The sequence below is a fragment of the Coenobita brevimanus genome, chromosome 93, assembly GCF_032717465.1.
Source record: "Coenobita brevimanus isolate Jiangsu-jjx chromosome 93, ASM3271746v2, whole genome shotgun sequence".
NCBI classification, from domain to species: Eukaryota; Metazoa; Arthropoda; class Malacostraca; order Decapoda; family Coenobitidae; genus Coenobita; species Coenobita brevimanus.
Genome location: NC_137046.1, coordinates 50,183,647 through 50,200,795, shown reverse-complemented (window position 1 = coordinate 50,200,795; position 17,149 = coordinate 50,183,647). Strand labels below are relative to the sequence as shown.

General features: G+C 40.1%; 1 protein-coding gene across 1 annotated transcript in view; it reads left to right on the top strand.

Moving 5' to 3' along the window:
* The window catches only part of LOC145412588 (V-type proton ATPase 116 kDa subunit a 1-like), a 105,044-nt gene that overhangs the window by 16,563 nt on the left and 71,332 nt on the right, over positions 1-17,149 (top strand). The window contains exons 2-4 of the mRNA XM_080282495.1: positions 2,151-2,295; positions 12,347-12,523; positions 13,161-13,289. Coding sequence (XP_080138621.1) covers positions 2,170-2,295; positions 12,347-12,523; positions 13,161-13,289 — 432 coding nt within the window. The 5' untranslated portion in view covers positions 2,151-2,169. The remainder of the gene's footprint in view (positions 1-2,150; positions 2,296-12,346; positions 12,524-13,160; positions 13,290-17,149) is intronic.

Sequence of the window (17,149 nt, the reverse complement as noted above, 5' to 3'; positions counted from 1 at the left end):
AAGTCCGCCACTAGGTAGCGGGGGCAAAGTTTTCTGGCCGCATGCCATTGTGTTGTTTTGTCAGGACGACAAAAGGATTAGGGAGGGGGGTAGTGTTGAGAAGTGGGATTTGCTAGATAGGAAGTTCTGGGAGGTTCTCAGTCCTTCCTGTATTTTCTTGTTGCATGTCGGAATTACTAGTTAGCCAACTGTTGTGAGGGGAGTTATTTTGAAAAGTTATACAGTATGTAAATTTTTGTGCTCTTTTTTTTTTTTTTTTTTTTTCTATAATGTTTTATTTGTGATTGTTTGCTCATCCTTCATCCAACCCTACGTTGCCCCCATAGAGGAGCATGGGAGCCCTGGGCTAGGCAAGTTGGTCCTGACAGTTAGGATGAGAGAGACCAGCCTCACCCATCCCTGAGTGGCATTATGTGAACAATAAACCCCAACCATCCCTTGGATATACACCTACTCAGGCTCAGTCCGATTGGAGCACCATAATTACCCACTAAAACACCGGGCATCATAATATGGTTATATGATTACCACCCAGTGCAGTAAATGGTGTCCTGGTGTTCAGGAAACCATTTGGCTTGTCACTTTGTAGTCACCCATAGGCAGAAGGAAGAGGAAAGAATGAAGGATAGAAAGACAGAAGAGGGAGTGTAAAGTCACCCGTAGGCAGAAGGAAAACAAAAGAATGAAGGAAAGAAAGACAGACGAAGAAGGAAGGAAGAGAGGAAAGTTCAGGCACCCAAGAGCAATGTTACATCGAGTGAGTGGATGGTGAGTGCTGCCACCAGCCACTGATTGTTAAATTGTTTAATTTGATCTTAGTTTGTTTGCTAAATAATTTAGAGCATTATGCAGTGTAAGAAAACTTTGGCATGTTTTGGATGTCTCTGATTTGGTAACTCTAGGTGCAAGAGTAAACTGGAAGTCTCGAGAGTAATGCAAGACTATAAGGTTGGGGAAGGGACTAGAGGAGTCAATCAGTTCATTCTGAGTTTAGTTCAGTGTCAGTTCAGTGTCAGTGCAATTAGGATAGCTCCGATACTTGTGAAAACAGTGAAGTGAAGTTGGCAAGCATTAAGTGTAATGACGGTATTTGGAAAATTAAGACGGTGAACTTAAGCAGCCAGTGTTTACTTACCACACCTTAGGCGATCTTGTTGTACACTGTAAGGCTGACCATAAGAACAACAACTCACTGGGCAACGTCCTTCCTGTACAGTAGTGTACTACTGCTGTTGGAGCCTGTGGCAGTGTGAGACAGGGATGTAACAATATGATGATGATGATGATGATGTATTTATATGTATTGAAATGCAGCTGTAACATACATCAAGACTGACAAAACCAAGTTGGGGCTGAAACAACATAACGGCAGTACTAAAGAAACTAGAAATTGATAATAGCTAAATTGAATGGACCAAACTTTCTTGTCATTTTTTTTTTTTTTTTTTTCCTCTAGGGTTCCAATATTGTTGTCTTGTGCAGGTTTTCTATAGCTAGTTTTAATATCCTCAATTAAATATGAAGACTGTAACAATGTAGCCACATGTAATGTTATCTGTATTAACTTTTTCTTCACTGTATATTGTGTACAAGTGTTCCTTGTAGAAGTTATTTTAATTTGTTCTGCTGGCATTTCTACCTAGGATCTGTGTCGATCTGTGTTGTGAGTGGGGTTACATCACTGCGGTATTGAACCCATATGACTATTGCTGTATGGGAGTCTAAGTTTTTCATGCTGAACCAGTACATTACAAGTGTACAGTATATAATTGATAATTATTGCTTTACTTTGATTGGGTATGGTGTGCATTTTGCCTTTGCAAAGATTTTTATATTTCATGTTTATGCTGAATCATTTTTATTGTGATTGTATATGCATATACCGTATCTTAATGAAATAATATGGACATGCCCAGCACATATATTGCTAACAGGATTTGTTCTTGTTTTTAGTCTTATATTTTTCACCCAAGTCTACCATATATTTTCTGCCATCAGGCCCTGTCTTGATGTAATATAGCTATCACTCATAGGGTTATTCAGGAATGCAACTCAGGCATTTAGCAACAGATGACTGTATTGCACATTGTAATGTAACATGTTTTTGTAATGTTCTTGGATGCTATCTAATGTGTGTTCTTCTTTTCCAGGTTAGGCTGAGCAACAATAATGACTACAATGGGCTCGTTGTTTCGTAGTGAAGAGATGGCTTTGTGCCAGCTCTTCCTACAGAGCGAGTCTGCGTACACATGTGTTTCGGAACTCGGAGAACTTGGTTTAGTGCAGTTTAGAGATGTGAGTAAAAGCAGGGGTTGTGTATTTTGTCCTAGACTATTATAGTAGCTGTGCAATAGGAGATAACATCATATAACCTAAAATTACAATAACACTTAATTTATCATATGATCCTTGAAGTGTGGTGGTGGAATGTACTGTACTGTAATTCTTACTCAGGTAAATACTATCTATCTATCTGTCTATTGCCAGATGCCTCAATCCCGTACGGGGTGGCCACAAACAAATCGCCTCCACATCGCCCTGTCCCCTGCCGTTTCACTGCCCTGCTTCCAACTCAACCCCCCCCCCCTCATATACCTCTCCACTCCATCCCTCCATCTCATCCTTGACCTCCCCCTCCCTCTCCCACCCTCCACCTCTTTCACATACACTCTCCTTGTCAGTCTCTCACCCTCCATCCTCTCCACATGGTCAAACCACCTCAGTGTGTTCCTCCTAATGCTTCCTATCACATCCACATCCACACCACAATGCTTCTTTATATCCTCATTTGTCAACCTGTCTCTCCATGTGATTCCACAGGCTCCTCTTAAATAACTCATTTCCACTGCTCTCTCTCTTGACTTGTGTCCTTCCAACAACGTCCAAGCTTCACTTCCATACTTTAGAGTTGGTATCACAATATTGTCATGTAGTAATTTTTTCACTTCCATGCTCACTTCCCTGTTTCTTATCACTGCTTTCAAGAAACCAGCAACCTTTCTTCCATGTTGTACCCTTTCAAGCACTTCACCCTCCAGACTTCCATCCTTACTCATCACACTGACCAAGTACTTAAAAGTGCTCACATTTTCCATTTCCTCACCATCCAACCTCACTGTACATTCACTGACTTCACCTCTCTCAAAGACCATCACTTTACTCTTCTCAACATTCACCTTTAGATTCCATTTCCTAAACGCTCTCCGAAGCTCATCCACCAAGTCTTGCAGCTCCCCTTCGTCTTCACTCAGCAACACAGTATCATCAACAAACAACAGTACAGGGAGTTTCCAAACATTATCCTCTCTCACCAGGGCCACTACAAACATCCACTGCCCTACCTTGTACCTCTTTTATTACCCCATCCATGTACAGATTGAACAACCATGGAAACATGACACATCCCTGTTTCAACCCAACCTTCAAAGAGAAAAATTCACTCAGTTTGTCATAAAAGACTTTGTAGTTACTTGTAGAGAAGTTATATATATATTAGACTTGTGGACGAGCGGTTGTTATACTTGAGTAGCTTTGTAAGTAGATAATCTTCTTTCTCATTTGTCATTCAATGACAAGGAGAGGTAAAGAATAGTATGGAACTATTTTTATTTGTCTTGGAAATATTAACAAGTCTCTCACACAGAGCGAAGTATAAAGTTTTTTTTTTTTTTTTTTATGTGAGGAAGAAGGAACCAAAGGCCATGGCCCGCAGTAACAGTTCCCTCCAAGAGAAAAACAAAATACAATAGAGAGCCAAATTCAAGATCCGATCATTTTGAGATGCCTGGACACACTGCGTTTGAAAGACTGGAGATCATAGGCAGCAGGAAATACAGATAGAGGGAGACAGTTCCAGAGCTGACCCATTGCATAAATGAAAGACTGGGAGTAACGGTTAACTATTGCATTAGAGAGTTGGACAGAAAAGGGATGAGAGTTTGCTGCCAGACGTGTGCTACGCGCCCGTCGTAGAGGTGGAGGAATGCAAGCAGACAGTTCAGAGGAGCAGTGACCATTAAAGTAGCGATAGAAAAGAGATAAAGATGCAACAGTGCGGCGAAGAGACAGAGGTTGAAGGGAGTCAGTAAGAGGAGGAGAGTTAATGAGACGAAAAGCCTTTGACTCCACCCTATTGAGAAGAGCTGTATGTGGGGAGCCTCCCCACACATGAGAGTTGTACTCCACACAGGGGTGGATAAAACCTCTGTATAGAGTCAACAATTGTGCAGGGGTAAAGAAAGAGCGGAATCGGCTTAGCACACCCAATCTCTTGGAAGCAGATTTTACAAGAGATGTAATATGGTCTTTCCAAGATAAGTCCCGAGTAAATGAAACCCCAAGCATGTTCAAGGATGATGCAGGATTAAGCTGAATATTATTAAACATTAATGGGTATACCTGTGGAAGATTTTGTCGGGTTGATAGGTGTAAGAACTGAGTCTTAGATGCATTAAAGACAACCATATTATTTTTACCCCAGTCAGCGATACGAGCCAAGTCAGACATTAGGTGTGCCATAGCCTCATCCCATGTTTCTTGAAGTAACTGTTGAGATGGGCGTTGCGGGAACCGAATGGAAAGGTGAAGGGTGGAGTCATAAGCGTATGAGTGGATAGGGTTAGATGTACAGCTTAGAAGATCATTGATGAATAAAAGGAAGAGAGTTGGTGATAGGACAGAGCCCTGAGGAACACCACTGTTGATAGATCTAGGAGAAGAACGATGGCCGTCTACAACAGCAGCTATAGAACGACCAGAAAGGAAGCTAGCGATGAAGGCACAGATAGAAGGATAGAAACCGTAGGAGGGCAGTTTGGAAATTAAAGATTTATGCCAGACTCGATCGAAAGCCTTTGAGATGTCAAGTGCAATGGCAAACTTTCGCCAAAGTCCCGAAAGGAGGATGACCAGGAGTCTGAAAGGTAGGTGAGAAGATCGCCAGTGGAGCGTCCCTGACGGAACCCATACTGACGATCGGAAAGAAGGTTGTGATAGGAAAGATGCCTTTAAATTTTTCTATTAAGAATTGACTCGAAAACTTTTGAAATACAGGACGTTAAAGCAATTGGACGATAGTTGGAGGGTTGGGAGTGGTCACCCTTCTTTGGGACTGGCTGAATGAGAGCAAACTTCCAGCAAGAAGGAAAGGTACAAGTTGACAGACAAAGGCGAAAGAGTTTGCCTAGGCAGGGTGTAAGCACAGAAGCACAGTTCTTGAGAACAACAGGAGGGACCCCATCAGGCCCATATGCCTTGTTAGTACTGAGGCCAGTGATGGCAGAAAATACATCAACTGAAGAAATTTTAATGTCAGCCATGAGGAAGTCAGAGGGGAGAAGTGATGGAGGAACAGCACCGGAATCGTCTAAGGTGGAATTGGAGGAGAAAGTCTGTGCGAAGAGATCTGCTTTATCAGTAGAAGAAATAGCTACAGAACCATCAGAGTAGAAAAGAGGAGGGAAGGATGATGAGGTAAAGTTGTTAGAAAGACTTTTGGCAAGGTGCCAGAAGGAGCGGGAAGAATTCGAGTTGGAGAGTTGAGAGCATTTAGTATGGATGAAATTATTTTTAGTAGAGTGAAGAACAGACTTAGCACGATTCCGGGCAGAAACGTAAAGATGATGTGATTCAGGGGTGGGTTGGCTCCGGTACCTTTTGTAGGCCTTCTCCTTGTTGCGGACAGCATTAGAACAAGCATGATTAAACCAAGGCTTTCTTGCGTTAGTCAAAGGATATGAGAAAGGAATGTATGCTTCCATGCCCGAGAGAATAACCTCCGTAATGCGCAAGGCACACTCAGATGGCTCACGGCCATGGAAGCAATAATCATTCCAGGGAAAATCAAAGAAGTACTGCCTGAGGGCCTCCCAGTTCGCGGCTCCAAAATGCCACAGACGACGTTTCCCTGGAGGGTCCACAGGCCGTACCGGAGTGATAGGACAGGTTAAGGTAATAAGGTTGTGATCGGAGGAGCCCAACGGAGAGAAAAGATTAACAGAGTAAGCAGAAGGATTAGTTGTGAGGAAGAGGTGAAGTATGTTGGAGCTCTCTCCAAGGCGGTCAGGGATACGGGTAGGGTGCTGTACAAGCTGCTCTAGGTCATTAACACGTTGACCGCTTATCGGGCCATCGATGTACCGAGCAGAAGTTTCCCCCTCAGCGTATTGGTACATCCTTGACCCGAATGTCCCTTTTCAAAAACTTTTGAAAACGTGAATATATAATCAATATGTATTTCCATTTGCATTTATTAAAGCTACAGATGTGCTGCAATGGTATTATTTAATACAAAAATACTTATACATAGGTAAGTTATTGATTAATAATCAGCTAAAAATTCATTTGTTTTTCGTTCATCATTTTTTATACAAAATCAGTTTTCACACAATACAGTTAGGTCAAATGCATTATAATCAATATCATAGAAAGGCAGGTATCAAATATAACACTTATGAATGCATTTCTTGTATAAAGAGTAAAAAATCAACACTCCGTTTTAAAAAAATTGAGATAATATTTCATAAAATAAAACATAGTTCCAAGATGCACAAGAAGCCTGGTAACAATTTATAAACAAAGTAAATGAATTACATAATGTAACAGTAACTGTAAAGGAAAATACTGCTAAATTAAAAAAAAATCTAAAAATTTAAAATCTTATGATAAATGAAGGTTATATAAAACATACAAAAATAATTAACTATTACACTATATGACTCGTAATTTGCAAAACTGAATATCCAAATATCTAATTTTTGCCCTGTATTATATAACCTATTAGTATGAAGCTGCATGCTTTTCATTGAAACATGAAATACAAAGGTGGGCTTGTCCATCACACCCAACACAGAAGGTTGATACTCTCCTTGGAGAGAGAGAGAGAGAGAGAGAGATGTGCAGCTTATTGAAATAATAAGATATTTTATAGGTACTAACAGGTATATACATTAGAAAATACACATTTTTCTAAAGTAATGAAATGGTACATCAATGCACCAATTCGCAGAGCAACAAGATATCATCAGTAGGTCGCGTTTTGGTACCCAGATGCACCGAGGCAACCTCGGTACATCGATGCACCAATACGCGAGGGGAGAAAAATATATTAGTGGTCGGCGATTCGGTATACATATGTACCACGACTTTTACGGCTCTAACCAATGCACCACCCTCTAAGAGTGAATCATACCTCCTCTCCCTCCGAAAGTCCAACGGACACTGGCAGGGGAGTGAAGTGAAGTTGACGCTGGGAGGGCGAGAGTGCAGGGTTGCCAAACGCGGCGAACGTGTTAAGGATAGAAAAGATGTAGGCTTGTTCACCAGATGGATCCGTGAAAGGAGAGGAGAGCCAAAGGTGGTGGTGAACATTGAAATCTCCAAGAATGGAGATTTCAGAGAAAGGAGAAATGGACAGAATGTGTTCCATCGTAGAAGTAAGATAGTCGAAGAATTTCTGATAGTCAGTAGAATTAGGGGATAAGTAAACAGCACAGATATATTTAGTCAGAGAATGACAGGAAAGCCAAAGCCAGAGTGTGGAGAATTCAGAAGAATCAAGTTCAGGAACACGAGAGCAAGATAAGTCGTTGCGTATGTATACACAACAGCCACCTTTGGCTTTGAAATGAGTATAGAGAAAGTAGGAGGATACAGAAAAAGGTTTGCTGTCGGTTGCCTCAGACAGCTGAGTCTCCGTCAGAAAAAGAAGGTGAAGTTTAGAGGAGGAGAGGTGGTGCTCAACAGAGCAAAAGTTAGATGAAAGGCCGCGAATGTTGCAGAAATGAAGAAGAGAGTCAGACAGTGGTTCCAGGCACCTCGAGACGTCACCGGGAGAGGGGCAGATGGCGGGGGCATTTATGGTCCCCCCCCTGGGGACTCCGAGGCTTGATTAGTAGACGCCATTTTTGTTGATTTTTGAATAGGAAGTGTAGTGTGTACTGTGCATGTAGTTTGGTGAAGATAGTTAGAGAAATTTGTACTGGAGAGCATGCTAACCTACTCTCTGTGTAACTGAGACACTGAAAAAGTTCAGCAAAGGGGGATGGTCAGGAACTAGTCCTGAGGGCTGATGAAACGGGAGCTCCAGCACTCCCTGTCATCAGCTTTCCATCCACCTTGGGAGTACTGCCCTGCTCGACTGGTGCTACAGTCTACTCCTCACAAAGTAGAGTCCCGGGAGCTATCTCCCCGTCTCGCTCTCTCTGTCTCTCTCTCAAGTTGCTAAGCCCTTCTCCCTGCGACCTGTCTGTTCTATGGCTAGCTTCCTTCTGAGCTCTCTTTCCTAAATTCTGGTGAAACAGGAGTCGTATCACGTGTGTTCCCTGTGACTGGAAAGTTCTAGAAGCCTGTGTGTGAGTATGTGTGTATGTGTGTGTATGGTCAACAAGGCTTTGTTCACCGGTGAATTGCTGACAACTAACTGCATGATCTCCTTACTGGCTACTTCGTAATCTGTCGTCAGCTTTTCCTCAGTGTAACTTGCAAGATCATTTCCCATTCCCAGGCTCGCATAGAGCAGTCTATCTATCTGTTTATCTATCTATCTATTATGATTTGTAATTATAATATGGACTCATAATAAGTTCACCATCCACATGCACTGCAGCCTTAGCACCATCATACATACTCTTCACAGCATTCAACAACTTCCCATCTACTCCATATATTCTTAATACTTTCCACAATCCTTGTCTATCCACCCTGTCATATGCTTTCTCCAAATCCATGAAAGCCGCATACAGCTTCTTTCCCTAAATACTAGTAGGCCTAATTTATTTAGATTTGGTTCGTTTGGTTGGTATACAATTATATGTACTACTGTACAATTTCTGATTGAAGATTTGCACTGCAGTGTGTGTTTATACACTACTGTATAATAAAGTTGTTTTGCTAATTACCAGTTAATTGCTAATTACCAGTTTATGTGGTAGATGGGGGTGCCTATCACCCACCCAATTGGTGTAGTGGTACTCTGTTTTTAGGGTAGCTCTACACTGAGTGGCAAGCCAAATGATTTCCTGTAAACCATAAAAGCATTTACAATGCTGGGTGGTAACCTTATAACCAAACAACACGTGTTCCCTACATGGCAGCAAGTGGGTTGACGGAGGGTTAGTGCCCCTCCCAGGATAACAACTAACTAAAAATATGAACAAGAAGCCTCGGACCAGGACTGACCAAAAGGCGATGACTAAGTATCGAACAAAGGACATCATATGGATTGCTATGTGGAATGTAAGGGATGCAAATGATGAGGTGAAAGAGAGAGAGATTGTCCGGGTGCTTGAAGGTGCGAAAATGGATGTATGTGGATTAACTGAAACTAAATGGAGAAGTGAGAGTGTGAGAGAATGGGAATATGGATGGGTTATATGTGTGGGAGTAGGTGAAAATGAGAAGGCAAAAGAAGGAGTGTGTGTTGTTGTGTGTAACAGATGGAAGGAGAACATAAGAGAGTATGGATCAGTTCGCTCAAGGATTGTGTGGGTAAGATTGAAAGTTGGACTACAAATGTGGGCAATTGTGTGCATGTATGCGCCAACGCAAAATCATGCAAGCAGTGTGAGAGGAGTTCTGGACAAATGTGGAAGCGTGCATAGAAAAGTTTGAAGGAATGAGAGTGTGTTTTTGATTGGCGATATGAATGGTAAAGTAGGGAATGTGAAGGTGGATGGAGTAGTTGGTGAGTGGGGTGTGCCTGCTGAGATGGATGAGAATGGCAGTGCTTTAGTGAACATTTGTGCCAGGAGGGGGTTGGTGATAGCCAATATCCTCTGCAGGCACAAAATGATCCATAGGTATACGTGGTGAGTGATGAGAAGGGTGGGTGGTGAACTGAATGAAAGGAAGGCGATGATTGATTATGTTTGTGTGGATGAAAGGATGCGAAGATGTGTAATGGATGCGAGAGCATATAGAGGTTGGGGGAGTGGACTTTCTGACCACCACTTGGTGGTGGTGAGAATGAAGGTCCAAGTAAATTGGAGAAATAGAAGGGAAGGACAAGAGGAAGTAGTATATGCAAGGAGAGTGGAAAGGTTATAGGAGGACGAGAAAAAGGCAGAATATTAGAGAGAAGTGGAGGAGTGATTGGGTAAATATGGATTGGAGCAGATGAGGGATGTGGAAGGTGTGTGCAAGATATTCACAGAAGAAATCTATGTAGCATGTGAGGTGATGTGTGAGGTGAAGAGAAGTTGAAAGTCAGTGCAAGGAACAGCATAGTGGAATGAAGAAGATAGACAGGCTGTGGCAGAAAAGAAGAAAGCATATAGTGAGTGGATGAGAAATAAGGTGTGGAAGAAGTTGAGAGATGGAAAAGAGAGTTATATGTAGAGAGGAGGAGAGGTGAAAAGATTAGTAAGAGAGATTAACAAGAGAGTGGATGAGGAATTTGGAAGGAATTTGAGTGTAAAGTGGAGGGAATGTTAGAAAATGTTCTGGAAAGAGGTAACTCGTTTGACAGGCTGGCAAAGAAGTTAGTCGGGGGGTGAAAAATAAAAATGTTAGATTACTAGTGGAGAAATGAAGGGAGAAAAACTGAGCAGATGAGGAGAACACTTTAAGGAATTGTTGAATGTAAAGAATGAAATTAATGCGAGTATAAGTGGCTTGGGAATTGCTGGGAGACAAAGGGCGGTGAGAAGACAGGAAGAAATCAGTAGGATGGAAGTTGAGGAAGCAATGAAGAAAGTCAAAATGGGGAAAGCCCCAGGAATTTATCAAGTGTGTTGTGAAATGCTAAAGCATGGGGGAGAGACAGTAGTAGAATGGATGTGAAAGATGTGCAGATTGGCCTGGGAGGAAGGTGGACTCCCGGAGGATTGGAAGTTAGGTATAATTATTCCCTTGTACAAAGGAAAAGGGGGAAAAGAAGTGTGTGGTAATCTTGGGGCATTTGTCTTCTTAGTGTAATAGGAAAGGTTTATGGTAGGATACTTATTGACAGAGTTAGGGAAATAACAGAGGAATTAGTTGGAGAAGAACAGGGAGGTTTTAGGAAGGGAAGAGGTTGTGTAGATCAGATATTCATTCTCAGATCTTTAGTGGAAAAGTTTCTGGAGAAGGGAAAGAAGTTGTATGCAGCCTTCATGGATTTGGAGAAAGCATAGGACAGGGTGGATAGGCAAGGATTGTAGAAAGTATTAAGAATATATGGGAGTAGATGGGAGGTTTTTGAATACTGTGAAGAGTATGTATGATGGTGTCAAGGCTGCAGTGCATGTGGACAGTGAACCGAGTGAATTTTTTTTCTTGAAGGTTGGATTGAAACAGGGATGTGTCATGTCTCCATGGTTGTGCAATGTGTACATGGATGGGGTTATAAAAGAGATACAAGGTTGGGCAGTGGTTGTTAGAGTGACCCTAATGAGAGAGGGGAGTGTTTGGAATCACCTTGTACTGTTGTTTGCAGATGATACTATGTTGTTAATTGAAGACGAAGGGGAACTGCAAGGCTTGGTGGATGAGTTTGGGAATGTGTGTAAGAAACAGAATCTAAAAGTGAATGTAGGGAAGAATAAAATTATGGTCTTCGAGAGAAGTGAAGCCAGTGAATGTACAGTGAGGTGGGATGAGAAGGAAATGGAAATTGTGAGTGCATTTAAGTACTTGGTCAGTGTGATAAGTAAGGAAGGAAGTTTGAAGGGTGAAGTGCTTGAAAGGGAACAGCAAGGAAGAAAGGTTGCTGGTTCCTTGAAAGCGGTGATAAGAAACAGGGAAGTGAGCATGGAAGTGAAAAAGTTACTACATGATAGTATTGTGATACCAACTCTAACGTATGCAAGTGAAGCATGGACCTTGTTGGAGGGACAGAAGTCAAGAGTGAGAGCAGTGGAAATGAGTTATTTGAGAGGAGCCTGTGGACTCACATGGAGAGACAGACTGACAAATGAGGATGTGAAGGAGTGTTGTGGTGTGGATGTGGATGTGATAAGAAGATTTAGGAGAAATGCCTTGAGGTCGTTTGGCCATGTGGAGAGGGTGGAGAGAGAGAGAGATTGAGAGACTGAAGGAGAGTGTATGTGAGTGAGGTGGACGGGGGAGAGAGGGAGGGGGAGGCCAAGGATGAGATGGATAGATGGAGTAGAGAGGTATATGAGAGAGGGTGGTGTGAGTTAGGAACAGGACAGTGAAATGGCAGGGGACAGGGCAACATGGAGGCGATTTGTTTGTGGCCACCCCTTACGGGATTAAGGCATCTGGCAGTAGATAGTAGATAGACCAGTTAATTGCTAGCCCAGCCTGTTCATTATACATGTATACTGTATTCTGTAGTAATTGTGGTGTATTATCAGTATTTTAGTTTATTTTTTCTTTGTTACAACAAATCTCTCGTATTTTCCAGCTTAACCCAGATGTAAATGCTTTTCAACGCAAATTTGTCAATGAGGTGCGTCGGTGTGATGAAATGGAACGGAAGCTGAGGTATCTTGAGCGAGAGATAAGGAAAGATGGCATCCCTGTCTTAGACACTGGAGAGAACCCTGAAGCTCCAATGCCAAGAGAGATGATTGATTTAGAGGTAAATGATATTATAAGATGTATGACTATACGGTATTTTTTTGGTAGCTACTCAAATTTCTACTAGTAATATAAGGTATCACCCTATCTAGTTTGAAATATTGGAAGCCAAATTGAGAGTACATCTTTAATGTGAACTTGTAACTGCAATAGAAACTTAGAGCACCGGGTATGTTGTATGCGAGAGTTAATTAGATAACAGCCAGTATGAAAATTGATTGTTACCTAAACATTTATACTATGTGGTATATAGCTTTTTTTTTTTTTTTTTTTTTTTTTTTAGTCTAAGGACATATATTGCTGAAGTAATCTTGTTTCTTTTAGAATTTTGTTTACATGACTTGGAACCTTTAAAATTTGAAGATTGAAAGTGGAGATAATGAAAAGTTTCGAGAATATATTAGTCTTTTTAGCATCACACGAAAGAGTGTTTGTGTTATGCAGCATTAGAATACTTAAAAAAATAAAAAATAAAAAAAATATACAGACACTAGAAACAGAATGATAGAAAGAATATTGAGCTACAGTAAAAAAAGCTCAAATGAGGAAAGCAGCAGGAATGGATGGTTGAAGGGTGAGGGACTGTAATTGGTTGAGACAAGTTCAGAGCAATTGCAAATTTTAAATGTTTTTCTTAGGTGAAATTTGAGAAGCTGGAGAATGAGCTGAAGGAAGTAAACAGCAATGCTGAAGCTTTGAAAAGAAATTACCTGGAACTCACAGAGCTCAAACACATTCTTAAGAAAACCCAGGTTTTCTTTGATGAGGTAAGGAACTTTCAGATGTTTTTTTCTTTAGGGCTGTGCTAAAGTGTTGCTTGTTTTTTAGTTATGTTTAATAGCATTCCATCTGTTGTTTAAAGATATTCCTTTGATATTTTTTTCCAATGTTGTTAATTTGTCTTTGATCTTTGTCATTAATTTTTGTCATTGAATACAAATTTACAGTGTTTGTATATGCTTAAACGTATAGTTCACATTTCTGAAACATGAAATTATTGACATTCTTGTTCAGTATCAAGTTAATTTCAGGTTAAAGGACTTTGTATCATACAGAAATTGATTGGAATTTGTTATATGCCTTCTAGTACCACATTTAATTTCAGTGAAACAGCTGAATGATTCATCATTTTTGCTCTAGTCTGCTCAGAATCTGCTGGAGCAAATGTTGATTTTCTCTTGCCTTTTTTATTTTTTGTGCATTCCAGTCATCCATACATACTGTAAAGTTTGTTTTTATTAATCAAAAAGTTTCATACTACAGTAAAAGTCATATTATTCGGCAGCTGATTATTCGGTAGATCCGATATTTTGGCAGTTTTGAGAAATGGTCCCATTTATGAAAATCTTTGATTGTTCGGCAGATGTCCGGAATCGTCTCGGCAGTCCAGGAAGTGTTACCTGTGACTTGTAGGCCTAATGTTTCATTACACTTCTATATGTTCACTAGTTTCTATATTTTTCAGATTCAGACATACTGTAGTACTGTATTGACTGCAGTATTGCACAGTAAAACAATTAACTCTAAGCCCTTGGCCACCCCGTTTGGGATACATGGCGTCTGGCAATGAATGAAAAATGAAAAATGAATCACACAGTACAGTAACCACCCCCCCAAATGTGCGAGGGTTACGTTCCAATCCCCCTCGCTAATTCTTGAAATTGGTTCATTCTTGATGCCATCCTGAAACTGACATTTACCGGTAATTGCGTAGCCCATGAACCTCTGATACTGTAATGCATTACTCATAAATAAATGTTGCTTGTTTAATCAGTTTCCCCGTTGTTTTTAGCTGTACGGCTGTGACAGCTCTTGTATTTTGATTCCTCAGCATAATGGTGGAAGGGACTGTCCTAAGTGTTTAACTAAACCTAACCTAACCAAGTTTAACTGTACCAAATAATTTAACCAAACCTAACCTAACCTAAAGTCGGAAAAATACATAAAATAAACTGGAGGAATATGAATTGCTAAGGTCTTTCTGATGAAAGTTAAATGTACATTTAGCGCTCGTTCTTTTGTTTGTTTTTGTGTTTATATGTGAAAGAGAGAGTATTGATGCAAACAGTAATGTATCCCATTAACCCCTCAACAACCTCCAGCATTGAACAACCCTTTACAGTACTGATGTCAGTGATGTCAAGTTAGTGTGAGCTATAAAAAAAAAAACTGAACAATTATGGGCAGGGAACAAGGTCACTGGTAAGTTTACATGACTCTACACTACGATTCCAAGCAGACAGGCAGTTGCTTAATCTCAGATGTTTTCACTCATTTGGTAGATGCACCGTAACTTTATCAATTCTTCCATGACTCATAGCAAATCATAGCATGGGTTTAGGAAGCTAAATAACACATTGCTAGGTGCGCCATTTAGGAAGCTAGATAACACATTGCTAGGTGCGCCAGACGATTATCTTCACATCTTTAAGAAAAATAATTTGATTTCAAAAGAATGGAAGAAACTTACTCTACATACTCAGAGAGGGATTAAATTTCTTCCATTTTCTTAAAGTTGTGAAGATAATCGTCTGTTGCACCTAGCAATGTGTTTAGCTTCCTCAACCCATGTTATGATTCGCTATGATTCACGGGAGAATTGATAAAGTTACGGTACATTTACCAAATGGGCGAAAACATCTGAGGTCAAGTGACCGCCTGACTGCTTGGAATCATAGCGTAGAGTCGTGTAAACATACCAGTGACCTTCGTTCCCTTCCCATAATTGTTCACAGTTTTTCATAGCTCACACTAACTCGACATCACTGACATCGGTACCGTAGAGAGTTGTTCAGTGCTGGAGATTTTTATGGGGTTAATGGAATACATTACTGTTTGCATCAATACTCTCTCTTTCACATATAAACACTAAGCGAACAAAAGAATGAGCGCTAAATGTACGTTTAACTTTCATCAGAAAGACCTTACCTATTCATATTCCTCCACTTTATGTAATTTTCTGACTATTTTATTTTGTGTCTGGAAAAAATACTGTATACAGTACTCACTCCAAACACATTTGTAATAATATGAGTAGTGATGACAGTGTTCACCAATACAAATGATGTACTGAGCTGGTAGGTAATATTCCGTATCATTTCGGCCATCCAGGAAGTGTTATCTGACTTAGGCCAACTGTGTCATTACACTTGTATATGTTCACTAATTTATTTATATATTTCAGATTCAGGTATAGTACTGTATTGATTACAGTATTGTACAGTATACAGTACTCTCTCCAAACACAGTTGTAATACCATAAGTGGTGATGACAGTGTTCACCAATATATTTAAGGTATTAAGTGGGTAGATTTTTTGATTATTTGGCAAATCCAATTTCTCGGGATCATTCCGGTCCCGTAGGTGCCGAATAATAGGACTTTTACTGTACTATGACTTTAGTATTGACAGGTGGTACATAATGAAAATGTGTACTTTTGTCCAGATGCTCATTGTAGTTTAGGTTACAGAGAACTGTAACACTGACTATATTAAGGATGGATTGCATGGATTTTCATCAGCTCTTTAAATTTCTTTCATGAGAGAAAAATGTAGACGATATGCTTTTGTTCAGAACATTTCCTTGATGAATTACCAGGTATTAGGATGCTGTCCTTGCTTTTATGTATGTGAGGGTTGCAATTCATTACCTGGTTCAGTGAATTTGGTAAATGTAGTCTTTCTTCATCAAGTTATTGTTATTAACTTAAACTTTTATGAAGAACTAAACTTTTGTGTGAATACATGACTTGAGATTCAGACTTAAAGTAAAATACCTGCAGTAAGAGTGTGAAACTGCAGTGTAGGATTCTTTTACAGTTTCTGTAAATACATTTTTATTTTTCAGGCAATTTTCTTATTTAAGTAGCACCTTTGTAATACTGTAACTGTTCATGGAGTATTTAGTATTGGCATTCAGTAAAGAAGGTACTAATTGTGCAGTGATTGTTATGTATGATATACTGTACTATAATATATGTGCTGCTTATCATGGGTGTGTGCAAACTTGTCCTGTTTGAAAATAATAATTTGCATAAAATTGGGGAGTGTGTGCTTAATGTGAAAATTGTTTGGGATTTTAAGGGTCAGCTGATTTGCTTTACCTCTTTTTGAAGTGAATACTGTTTTTTGCTTAATTTTTTACTGGGACTTTTGTAGTTTTCTTTACAGTGCCTGGTTGGTGTGTGCTTTACCACCAGCCATCAGGCTGCATTAGTGTACATTACTGATCATGCAGTGTGAGCCATGAAGTGGATGACAGACATTTAAATATCTCTTAATATTTTTACCTTCCATACCAAATCAGTAGTGATGTATAGTAACAACTTAGGTGTGTATGTTACTGAGTAGTCATATAGGCTAGTAATATTGCCAGTTATATCCAGTAGCTATATATAAATGTATTCACACTTGAATCTCTTATGGTGGATTCTCAACATTCATGTCTCTATGGTAATGGACCTCAATATAAAAGATGGCATAAAAAGAATTTTGTATGTTTAACATACTTGTGAAATATGGCTTTTGGTTATCTTCTTGAGAGCCAAGTTGAATTTTGTTCCCATACCTCCAGCTGCCACATAGGCCTCTGACATAAGTAAGTACACATTCAGTTACATACTGTCCT